Source organism: Odontesthes bonariensis, chromosome 19 (assembly GCF_027942865.1).
Source record: "Odontesthes bonariensis isolate fOdoBon6 chromosome 19, fOdoBon6.hap1, whole genome shotgun sequence".
NCBI classification, from domain to species: Eukaryota; Metazoa; Chordata; class Actinopteri; order Atheriniformes; family Atherinopsidae; genus Odontesthes; species Odontesthes bonariensis.
In genome coordinates this window covers 13,240,168-13,252,421 of record NC_134524.1, presented here as the reverse complement: position 1 = coordinate 13,252,421, position 12,254 = coordinate 13,240,168, and the positions used below count along the sequence as shown (strand labels likewise).

The window sequence follows — 12,254 nt, the reverse complement described above, 5'->3', positions numbered from 1 at the left end:
TGCTGCCTCTCTTCTACATCTTTCTAAATGTTACTGGTTCATGGTGTGGAGGAAGGAGGAAGGAGTAGCAGGAAAACCAACAAACAGCTACCAGCTGGTTGAATGGAGCATAAAGTTTAGCAATGAAGCGTCTGTCTTCAACTAGTTTGCCTTCAGATTTCAGTTTGATATCTAAAGTTTGAGTTGAATGTTTGGTTGGTGAGTTAAATTGGGACTTGCATATCTTCTTTTGAATACATTAGAACTGTATTTTAAAGTTTAAATTCTAAAGTCGGACAGGTTGCATCTGCTGCCAGTCAAATGATAATTTGTTGATGACAACAGCTAAACATCTTTGGTGTTGGGATTATATATCCATGGATTTGTGTGGTTGGGAGGATTTTATCCCCTTTAAAGATCCTCCTCTATCTCTCCCTGCTGGCTGTGGTCCAGCTCCAGGCTGTGGCAGCTGCTCACAGTCGCATCAGGACTGACTAAACTAGATGACTCTCCCATAACCAAGAAGAGCAGTGTCTGATTCAGTTTCTGATGAAGTATCTATATTTACTGATATACTAATGTGTATATATCTTGCAAGTGAAGGAACAGTTGCTGTGTTTTTCTTGAAAGAGGGACAAACCAATTTGATAGATAAAAAAAAATCTCTCTCTCTCCTGCAGGCCTTGAGTTTCCAGTTTCGGTCCCCAAGAAGCTGGACCTCACCAGAGAGAATCTGAAAGCTGTGCTGGGCCACGACTCTCACATAAAGAAGACTCCTTCGACTCTCAGCAGGGGCAGCGCTCAGACCAATGGAGGACGGGGACCAGGTAAATATATGGACCAGTAACTGAAGAGAATTGCCAGTGGGAACCAAGTCTTTTGGACAAGAACAGCCTTCTTAGCACATTGGAGACTGATCAAAAGAAAAACATGGATTTGAAAAACATGATTTAAGAACACAGTCTTTCACAGTGAACAAGAAAACACTACGTGGTAGGTTTGCTTTTTAGCCTCGAAAAGTTGCTTGTTGTAGAGACTGACGCAACCAGAGGATGAGATAATTATGTTTTAGCTGCTAAATTCAATCTGGGCATATTGGTAATACGGAAGGGATTAGGTTCCCTTTTTGAGGAGAACGGTCACAAAGGGCTGCCTGTTCTGTACAAGCATAAATGCGAGTTTACAATGAGTTATTGTCTCTTCTGTGCGATTATTGCATGTTCTGTTTTTGTTATCTGGTGGTGGGAAGTTGTGAATGTCCTTGAACTTTTTTACAGTTGTTTTAACTCCGTTGAACGCTGTTGCAAAGGAATGCCGCAGGGCGATGAAATGTCAGCAATTGCTCGCAGCTTTCAGGAGTCGCAAAGTTGAATTTGAAATTGCATCGTGTTTTGATATTCCTGCTTTTTACACCTGAAGAGAATATTGAGTCCCGAAAGTAAAGCCACAAATACCTGAGGTTTTGTTCTCTTTCCAATGTTTATATTTTGAAGCCATCAACACGGCAGTATGATCATGTTTTCCAGGGCTATGACTAATCATGGCATTTCTGAGTGAATGTCTGCCAGAGACGGGGCACAGAAGCTTATGCATGGCCTCCCTGCTGCATTGCCCCTCATGTAGCAGAAAATCTACCGTGTACATCATTACAACAATGTGCTGTACTTCTGTCAAGACGCTCAGCACCTGCTCATTGGCCCAGGGCTGATGGGGACTTAGAGACAGAAAACAGTCACATGGAAAAGCAGTTAGTGGCAAAAGATACCTCTGTCTAATCTGAGATTAAAATGTGCGAAAGACTTGACTTATCTTTGCTTTTTCTAGTAAAAACTGGCACCAGTGATCCCAAGAGTCGCCTCAGGGAGATTTCCAAAGAAGTTGCCCATAGAGCAGGAGAATTACGGGGAATGCATTCATCCAGAAGAGATGCTGATAGGAGTGGTCAGCGGAGGCCGGACACACGCCACAGAGGTGGGTTGCTGCAGTTTGTGGATCTATAGGATGCTGGAGGTGCAGAATGTCACATGTGCATGAGGATTGACAAGGGTTGTGATTCAGAAAGCTAGCCTTCAACTTCCTCAGCCCTTATGTAACCTTCAGTTTTAGAGCAATGTGTCAGAAAGGGGATTTAATGCTGACATCTGTTGGAGCCAGCCTTGATCTTCTCTCTCATCGTCAGAGCTGTTGGTTATCCTCTCTGTAGTCTACATTACTAACAAATGAATACAGCAACAACTAAGCAGATAAAAGCAAGGGAGATGAAAGCTGCAAGTTTAAATGAAGGGTAAATTTAATTGCAACATTGACGTCCTGCTACTTTCTCATAAACTTTCTCTCTTACATCTCGATTTGCTCCTTTCATATGCCTTTATGACAGCATTTCTTTTAACTAAGTATCCAAGTTAGGATTATGAAGAACAATTTATAACATACAACAAATCCACTGTTTTGGCACAGGAAACTGGTGTCATGGCTGTGATGAATAACTAGAGAGGCTAGAGAGACACTGCATGTAACATTTGTAGCTCATGCCCGGGCAAACAGTTTGGTAAAAAAAAAAGAGGAAAAGAAAATTACAAACACAGCACTCAGTAGAAATCTGAGCAGGTGTGTCGCTTTTATTGAATGTTGAGATAAGCCAAAGGAAGGTTTACGTGACCACTAGCTGTATTGATTTTGAATATTTTACAACCCCCAAGAGTTCTTGGACTCTTGACAACCTGGACTTGGCAGAGGAAGCTCTTAAAACACTTTGGTAACTTACAAATAAGGACAAAATTTGCACAGCTATGTTTGAAGTGATTTAACAGTGACTCACAGTCAGCAAAATCAGAAGCAGTAGGAGCCCAGTATCTTGCTGGCTTATAGCCGAGGACTGACAGTTATATGAAGTACTAAATTCACTTATTTTACACTCAACATATCAGATTTTGTCAGCCATTTAGATGGTAACGCTCGTACAATTCATACGGGCTTGCTGTCAGCTTAAAGTAAAAAACATATGGTCTTGAAGGTCCTTTAAAGTAGTGCTTCCATAAAACCTGAATGGCGCTAGTTCGTATGTGAATTTTGAGTATTTTCTCCTCACTGTAAAGATAATTGTCAATCCAAAATGAGTCGATTGTCTTTTTTATTTAAAAACACACGAGTGCTGTCAAGTCCTATAATTGTAAAACTTTTATTATGGGAAGACACACGTGTAGCACAACACACACACATTTGCACACATCTTGATTTCAACACAAAAACACCACATTTTGTCATAGGAACTCGGACGTTTACACATGAACTGTTTTCCCTCTGTGCACACACCATGGAAGAAAATTGACTCCCGGTGGCTGTAATTTACACCTTCCTGTCATGTGAAGACATGAATGCCTCTAACTCTGCTGTCGTCATGCCCTTCCCTCACTTTCTGCACAGCCCTCTGTGTTCTCCGGCACAGCTTTGTGTCTTGGTGTCATGGTGTCAGTGTGGATCCATTTTCAGCTGTGTTATTTATAACATGTCCTTTTGGCTTCAGGTGTGGAAGGAAAGCAGTGGAATCAGATAAAATGTCATGAAAAGTCACTGTAAAGTTGTAGAATAGATCTTATTTGCTTACTTACTGAAACACATCTTTATTTTCACATATTCTTGTAGATCAGTTGGAATTTTGGAGAGGGAGGAAAAAAAGTTAGATTTATAACATTTTTCAAGTTCTGAGTTAAAACACTCATGGAAACTCTTTTTTTTTTTCTTTTCTTCTTCTTCTTCCTCAGATTCAGGTCAGGATAGGACCTACTCCCGCTCTGCTTCCCCTCCAGAGAGCGGCTTCAAAAAATACCTAGAGACACGACTGTACAGCAGCCAAGGAAAAGGTCCCATCCGGACTGAGCGAACACCGCAGCTTGGTGGCCGGTCCTCTCACGAACCATCTCACTCCCACTCTAGGGTCCAAGTTCTACCCAGTGGGCCCACTATAAGAAGTGGCCATCACAGCCGGAAAGTAGATCAGCTCTCTAACGGGTATGACACTGACAGCAGCCAAGACTCCCGAGAGCAAAATGGAGGGAACAGCCGCAGTAGATCCGGTCGTCCGTGGAGGCCCATGCGGGAGGCGCTGAATGTGGACAGCGTTTTAAGCAGCGTCGACGGTGGAAACCCAACAAGTGAAGAGCGAAGGCACCACAGTCCTCGGAGAAGACCCAGCAGCCAGTCGCCGTCACGTGACAGAGAACGAGACAGAGATTTTTCATGGGGAGGGCGGGAAGAGCACAAACCCAAGAGCCTGATGACCATCTACGAGGATGAGCAGAGGCATGAAACTGGTGGCAGCCGGAGCTCACTGGACTCGGAAGGTCGGGGGGGCCACAATGACAAAGACCTAAGATCTAAGAGCTCGGCAACTCTTAAAGTGCGCAATGATAACTGGAAATTCCAGAGAACTGAATCCGGATATGAAAGTAGTGACAGACTTAGCAATGGCTCTGCAAATCTTGACTCACCTGTTGTTGACGGCGTTTCTTCCAAGGACCTCCGGCCCATACCTGAGCTGCATCTGATGAGGTAAAAGAACTTGTCAGGTCTTACGTCTTGATCAGCAGAGCGCTCCGAAACTCCTTAAAAATGCCTTAAAGGATAATAAAAATGAATGGCACACTTTTTCCATGTGATGGCAGCGTTTGAAGTATAACCTCGTGTCCCACAAATTTAAGGACCCGAGTCTCAGAAATGCTATTGTTAAATAATTAAACAACACAAAAAAAAAAAACGCTCTGAGAATAGCGAGACCCATTTGAAATCTACACAAGGCAGATACACACATCTCATTATTCCGGGCTGTCATTCATTGGCTTTATTGTGCTGCTCTTGTTTGGAGATAATGATCCAAACTAGCTGACAGCTCCTGTACTCGGCACGTGGAGCCTGCAGATGGCCGATTCCCCTTAACTGCGGCTGCATTATCTAAGCTTGTCTTTAATCATTTTAGCATTTGGTTAACAGGGGCTGTGACCAATTTTAGTCACGGAAATCACTGAAATTACACTCATTTTGTTTTGATAGCTTTTTTTTTTTTATCATTCTCATTGCAACATACCTTTTTAAAAATCTTTTATGATACTTTTTGTGAAGAATCTACAGGAGATGCAAAGCACTGTTTTTCTAAACTGAAATGCAGATAAAGGACTCGTTTTTGGTTTGTTTTTATTTATATATATAATTTATCACAAATTACAAATATATAGTATATTTGGGCCGTAATCTTCAGTCAGCCCCCACTCTTGCTCACAGCCCGTCTAATTTCTTCTGAACAACAGCTAAACAATGATTTAAAACAATGTTTTTGAACATGTGACATTTATTTGTGTTTTAGGGATCCCTTCTCTCAGAGAGGAAGTGAGGATTTTAGGCCAGACGTCTTGTACTCAGCATTTTCCACTGGTAAGTAACTCTCTCTGTCTCTCTTTAAAAAAACGGTTCATCCAAACGCAGAATGCGAACAGGTTGTTTTCATGTTGGTTCCTGAAAGCCCAAAGAAATGTATTTCTTCCTTATTATTGATGGAAGATTCAGAATTTGACAAAAGTTTGACCCTGACGACAGAGAAATGATCTCTCCGTTGTTGCAAAGACCTGCACCATTAAGATAGCACCCAGCGGTTTCCTTGATTTATTGTTCCATCGGGAGGGTTAAGGTCACAGCCTGATTAAAGGGATACAGTGTGGAAATGTGTGTGCTTTGACTTCTGACTGACTGGCCTTGACCCATTTTTTCTGAAGTAAAGTTTATCGTTTGTATCTTGTGAGAAAATGAACAATAGTATTCTTTTATTTAATCGGTTGCCTGCTGAGAAAAATGTAATTCTTTACTAACTTTTACATCCAATGGAAAAAAAATCTGTATGATGATGGAAAAACAAATGCAACAATGAGCTAACTATGAATCATGTTGTGAAGATATAATAATGTGTTTTTTTTTTTTTTTATCTTGTAGAACAAATGCAAGGAGATAAAAAATGACATGAGTAACACTTAGGGCTTTGCAGTTCCATTCTTTATCTTGAACATGATTGCTGATGTCGCCACAGGAAAAGAAGAAGCAAATATCTATTAAAGTAACAAATGCGGTGGAAAAACGGCTGATTAATTTTCTCAACAGGAGACACTGAATAAATCCTGAATCAGAGCAGACCGTTGCGTGAGCTTGTAAGACCCACCCAGCTGTGCCCTGCCAGGCTGAAAAATGCCATGACTGGAGCTGTCGGAAAGCGGTATTCAAACATGAGTCAAATTAAACATTTTTTTTAGCACTGCAGTTTGGTTTTTCCCCAGAGTTAAATGTCGCTTGAACAGAAGTACAGCGAGCTTGGAACCAGGAGTGTTTGTTTTGTTCTTGGCCTGTGAGCTTGGGCACTTAGAGTGATTCATGTGAAAGAATCTCTGGCAAAGAGACATTTACTTCTGTGGCAGACATTTCTGCTGTTAGTATTGCAGCGTTTATAAAACTGTGAACATAGATATATATATATATGTATATATATGTATGTGTGTATGTATATATATGTATGTGTGTGTGTGTATATATATATATGTGTGTGTGTATATATATATATATGTGTATGTATGTGTATATATATGTGTATGTATGTGTATATATAGATATATATATATATATCTATATATACATATTTAAATGATCCCTATAAAGGGCTGTCCATTGTTGTTGCTCTAATTTACTCACTGAGGTCCCCTGGTGTCTCTAAGGAGTCACAACAGTGTCTTGAGAGGATTAATTCAACCTGCTCTATTCTCTTGCTTGCTTTTTGATTTATATTTTACGAGACTTATAGCATTTGAAACATTTCCATAGATGTAAATTGACTTAGGTTAATAATAATGTGTCCAAAGTGGCAGTTCAGTTTTGTGAGACTGGCGGGAGCAGCAGATTTCAGTCGTCTTTTCAAAGAGGCTGATTACAGGGAACTGGTGGACCATATTGAATGTAAACAAGACAAAGAATTGGAAGATTGTGAATTTTAGGAGGGCCAAGAGTAAGCCAAACACTACCTCTATCCTTGGTGAAAAGGTTGAGCTGGTGGAGGACCACAGGTGTTCGCATAGAGGGCAGACTGGACTGTAATTGTAACACTGAGGCTGTCTACAAGAAAAGACAGAGCAGACTCTACTTCTTGAGCATGCTATGGTCCTTTGCTGCAAGAGCTTGAATAGCTTCTATAAGGGTGGAGGGGGCAATCTGCTTTGCAGCCATCAGTGGGGGCAGCAGCATCAGAGCCACTGACTCGAAGAAACTGAATAAACAGATAAAGTTGGGTGGCTCTGTGCTGGAAACTGCTCTGAGCTTTCTGGAGCTGATAGTGATAATAAGAATGTTTGCAAAAGCTGTTCAAAAATGATGGAAAATTCTGCACATTCAGTCAAACAGAAAATCGAAGCCGTCCAAAGATGTTTGATTTATGGGCACTTCAACCTACTGTTGCTACCCTCAACAGGATTCCATTAAAAAACATTCGAGAGGCGACAGTTGCAAAAACTGAGAAAATGTGTCCATAAATACTGTTTCGCAGCAGAGTTTGTTGCAACAAGGGGAAAAATCTGCATAATTGTGGTGAATTTCCTCCTTTATGGCATGAAAGGGCATTGCGCCTCCTTGAGTTGCTGTGTTGACAGCTAAAATGCTTCTCGTCCTAGTTGGCCTGTTGCTTCATCTAACAAGCCATCGACCGATGCAATAATAGTAAGTGTTAATGCCGTGGGATGTGTACACATTGCTGTTGTGGCATTTGGCTTCCTGTTTGAATGCCTGTGTCTTACTGACATGCACTGATATTTTAGATTTTTTGATATATTAATTGGTTGAAAACTCCTCTTTCACTGTAGTTCAGAGTTGTGACCAGCTAAGCAGCAAATAAGCCATTGAGTTTTTGTTAATGATGAAGAATTTGAACACACAAAGACAGCATAACTCTGGAGCACTGCATAAAGAGCGTAGAAAGCCTTTTTTTTTTTTTTTTTTTTTTTTTTTTGGTAGTTGTGATTCTAATTCAAACTTCTCATAGTAACTCTTTGTGCTGGAAGTGGCCCAACCCAGAGGCCTCTTTGTAAATCAGAACTGATTAACTACTCTGTTTTTATATGTAGAAAACATGTATACAAATGAAACCATTTATTTTTAATCCTGTTGACCTTGACCTTATGCCCTCCAGTTAAAATAAAAAATGTGAGGGGAATTTTATAGCACACCACTTACTGCTTATTGCATGTTTAGTCCGTGAAATCACAGTACATGGAGGATTTCCCAGCCAAGTGCAGGAGGCCATGCAAACAGCAGGACACTTTGAGTACATCTGTGTTGCTGGCATTTGCTGCAGTTGTAAATATACTTAAAAGACTCTAAACCGGAAGAAGCGATTAACATGACATTTTGAGAAAGTTTTAGTCATGATTTTTGTCTTGAAACTCTTTAGACTTTTACGGAACCAGACAGTCTCGTAAACCAGTAGCTGCTTTACTCTGCTGTTATCCAGCTATTTTCTCTTGAAAGCCCTCTACTGTCAACAGCGCCTGTGATCATAAAGACAGAGGGATTTTCTAAGAAAGCACCATAACCTGCATCCCTCTTTGTTTTTGAGGATCACAGTCTCGAAGTTGCTTGCCAACATTGCAGATCAGCTGCGTCAAATTGTGAATGCCCACGTGGACTCCACGGCTTAGAAATGAAATGGTGTTGTGGTGGGGATCTAAAGTCTGGAGCCTGACTCTGGCGTAATTGCATGCCAGCATAAAGGATTTAGCCGCTAATGCTTGGAGAGAGCACACAGAGGTGGGGAAAAAAAAAAAAAAAAGGTTGTGCTGACACATTACAGATGGTCGTCATACACGCTCTCTTGCTTGTCCTGTTAGTCAGCTGCTGTCTGTCTCAGGTCTTCACACCCAGTGTGTGAACTTGGCAGAGCTCCATCCCAGTCCCCACCCAGTGTTCTGTTCCCAAATTTGGGTTTGTATTTACCTTAAAGGTGGAATCATATAATGTCCCCAATAGCTTCGAAGCATTATTTATTTGAATTTCTTAGACATGACCGATGATAATGTCACTGCTTTCATTTTTTACTGTTAGTTTCTAGATCAGTTTGAGTTCATTCGGGGTTCTGCGTTATTAGGACTGTTAGCTCTCAGCTAACTGGGCCTGGACATGACCCCACATTCCCTTTGAGGGGGCCATGTACTTTGGCTGGATCAGACAGTCAGAGTGGTACACAGGAGGCCTGAGGGCACTCTGCCAGACTAGCTGCTTTGATACTTCCTCTCCCAGCACCAGGCAGAGCGCCTCACCACGACCTCTGTTAGATAACAGGTCTGTGCTGGAGGGACACAGGGGAAAAATGTAGCCATGTTCAGATAGAAACTCATCACAGATGTTACCTTGTTCTTTTTTTGGACCCGAGTTTACACATTGGTGTCTAGTGATTTAAAGCACTCATGAGAATAAATATTTTCCTCAGGTGAAATGGGAAGAAAATCTCCAGACCTACATGACTCCAACATCCCGTCCGGTCAGCCCTTACAAAGGTAGTGGGGAAATAAAGCTCTTTAAATGCACATAATGACAGTAAATTGTTTCAGTTAGTTTGTCAGAAGTTCAAGGTAAATGCCATTGTCTGTGTTTTTGCACTTTAACAGAAAACGAGCCTTCAGATACACACCTGGGATCTTGGAAAGGAACAATGGCCTGGACAGCGAACAAGAGGAAAATGTGGATCACAGCCCTACAAGCCCCGTGCCTCCTTATTTAGCCAAGACCAGCAGCTCCGAGTGGAACAGCTCAGACGACCTTGCTGGACCTTTCTCTGAACATGAAGAGACCGGCACTGCCCACATACACTCTTTGTCGCGCAGCTATGCGCCACCTTTACCCCCAAAGACGTTTGGCAGCAATCAGGCTGACCCATCTGGCGTCCACCCCCTACCACCAGAGGTGCCAGCACACCTCAGCCCCCGCAATGAGCCCAAAAATGGCTTGTCCCAGCTCTCGCACACCACCCTCCGGCGGTGGATTGAGACACCTGCTGAGCACAGGCTTTCATCCGACGCCAGTTCCAAGTCAGGCTCATCAGACCAGGACAGGAACGATCTGTCGGCCAGCGAAAGCGACGACAGGTTACCCAGTCCAAAGCCCAGACACGACGATGGTACAGACTCCCCCTCTCTGAAAGATATGGCTCTTCCCACCACTTTCTTTTCTGTGGATAGCTGTATGACAGACACTTACCGGGCCAAATACCATAAGAAGTCTGCCTTGTACATGAAGGCAGAGGACCATACCTCATCAGGGGAGAGTGATGTGGAAGGGAGGGGGCTGCCCTTTACAAATGTTCAGCAACTAGAGTCGTCCAGAAGCAGAACAGAAGCAGGTATTAAAAAGTGCACTTTTATTTATGTCGTGGATACTTGTTCTTGATTATTAGAGGTCAATGGTCAATAGATAATGACAACATGAAAATGAACCAACATACAAAAAAATTGTAATTAATCAACTGACTTTTCTTTTTATTTAATGTTTACATTGATTCTCTAAATTTTGTTTTGCAGGCTATTCTATTACGAAGACTACTGCAAAGTGGAATCCAGTTACTCCAAAAGGACTTGACGAGCACGGTTTTCTATGATTGTAGCTACAGCTTCATTCGACTTCGGATGATCTAGCAACTGGATGACAAAAGGAACGATTTCCACACTTTGACTCTTTCTTAACGGGTGTGCATTCTAATGTACTTGTTGCAGAGAGTTGGAAATGAAACTGGATGCCAAAGAGATTGTAAAAAGAATGGCAGATCGCTTTGATCAACCACGTGGCTACTGAAAACGTTGAGTCGTGAATTTGCACAGTAGGGAACGCCAGAAGGGTACTGTTGCAGGGTTAGAATGTGTCACATAAAGCCACTTTACCACACAAGAGATTAAGACAATTATTCTTTTTTTAACTACACAAAGGGGGGGGGGGGGGGGGTTTCCTTCAATTTATTTCCTTGCACCTCATGGAAAGCTTTTTGTTTAACCACTCCCATTTCAGTGTTATTGGGTGTCTGCCCCAGTTCTGTTAGGCTTTTTTTTAAATCATTATTTTCTTTGTTTTTTTTTCTGATTTACATGTCATTCAGTGGGTTTCGAACAACACGGAGATTTCAGTCAGACATATATAGATCTTGGAACATGAGGTGATATCTCAGGCCCACTCTTGGCACAACTTAAAAATAGATCCCAGGGATCTGTGTGAATAGGAATCTCCAGACTCTTGCATTGGTTTTTGGCTTATGAGTTACCTTTGCGTGGTTCTTAAGATGGGAATGCAGATGAAGTGAGATAATAGTAAGCAGCATAAGTACACTGTCTCTGCCTCAAACTGTCAGCATTGAAGGATGAATCATGAGTCCTAAACACTGTCAGTGGTAGTCGGTGATTCTGAGGTGATGGAGGAATATATTAAAGTGATCGGTTTTGTAGTAGAAAACGCATTTAGCACATCCCCAACTTTTACATGCACACCTGCGCATTTCCCATCATATTTACTGTTTATAGGTCTATGCACTGTACCTCTGATTTGTTATTTTTCTTTCTAAAACACTCCTTCCGGTTGTATTATTGTTGTCCTTAGAACAATTGCTTGATTTCTCAGTCGTGAACATGTCAAAGTTCAACAATGTTTGCAGATTAGGCTTTTTTTTTTCTTTATTAAGGAGAGTTATTGATGAAGTGTTGAACCGGTCTCTTGTTTCTTTAGGTTTAGATGTTTTCTATCCATACATACATACATACATATATATATATATATATATATATATATATATATATATATATATATATATATATATATATATATATATATTGCAGCAGACTAATGCACAGTGCCTTTTGTATTTTTCTATGGCAAGGCAAAATTAAAATGGAGCCGTGATTTGTACAGTTTTTTTTATTTTAAATCATTTTTGTAACATTTAATTTTATTTTTTATTAACAAATGTTAAATAAACAGTTTTATTTAAGCATATATATGTGTGTGTGAAGTCATGCTCTACTTCAGAACTCAAAGCTGGAAATGTGGCAGCATCGATCTTAATTTGTACCATTTCAAAAGGAAATGACCAAATCTACAATCTGTGTGCTTATTTCCAAGTTATTCATGTATGTATTCCATGTTGTCTTTGGAGAAAAAAACTTCAGGGGAAAATGGTGATTTGCTGCCACCTGCAGTTACTTGTCGTGGTTGCACCCTCTTGT

The 12,254-nt window shown here is 41.1% G+C and overlaps 1 protein-coding gene across 1 annotated transcript in view; it reads left to right on the top strand.

The window, feature by feature from the left end:
- The window catches only part of usp53a (ubiquitin specific peptidase 53a), a 30,720-nt gene extending 18,696 nt beyond the window's left edge, over window positions 1–12,024 (top strand). The window contains exons 11-17 of the mRNA XM_075450516.1: window positions 660–806; window positions 1,804–1,950; window positions 3,741–4,527; window positions 5,336–5,403; window positions 9,482–9,548; window positions 9,660–10,390; window positions 10,569–12,024. Of these exons, the coding sequence (XP_075306631.1) occupies window positions 660–806; window positions 1,804–1,950; window positions 3,741–4,527; window positions 5,336–5,403; window positions 9,482–9,548; window positions 9,660–10,390; window positions 10,569–10,645 (2,024 nt within the window). The 3' untranslated portion in view covers window positions 10,646–12,024. The remainder of the gene's footprint in view (window positions 1–659; window positions 807–1,803; window positions 1,951–3,740; window positions 4,528–5,335; window positions 5,404–9,481; window positions 9,549–9,659; window positions 10,391–10,568) is intronic.
- The last annotated feature ends 230 nt before the right edge of the window (window positions 12,025–12,254 follow it).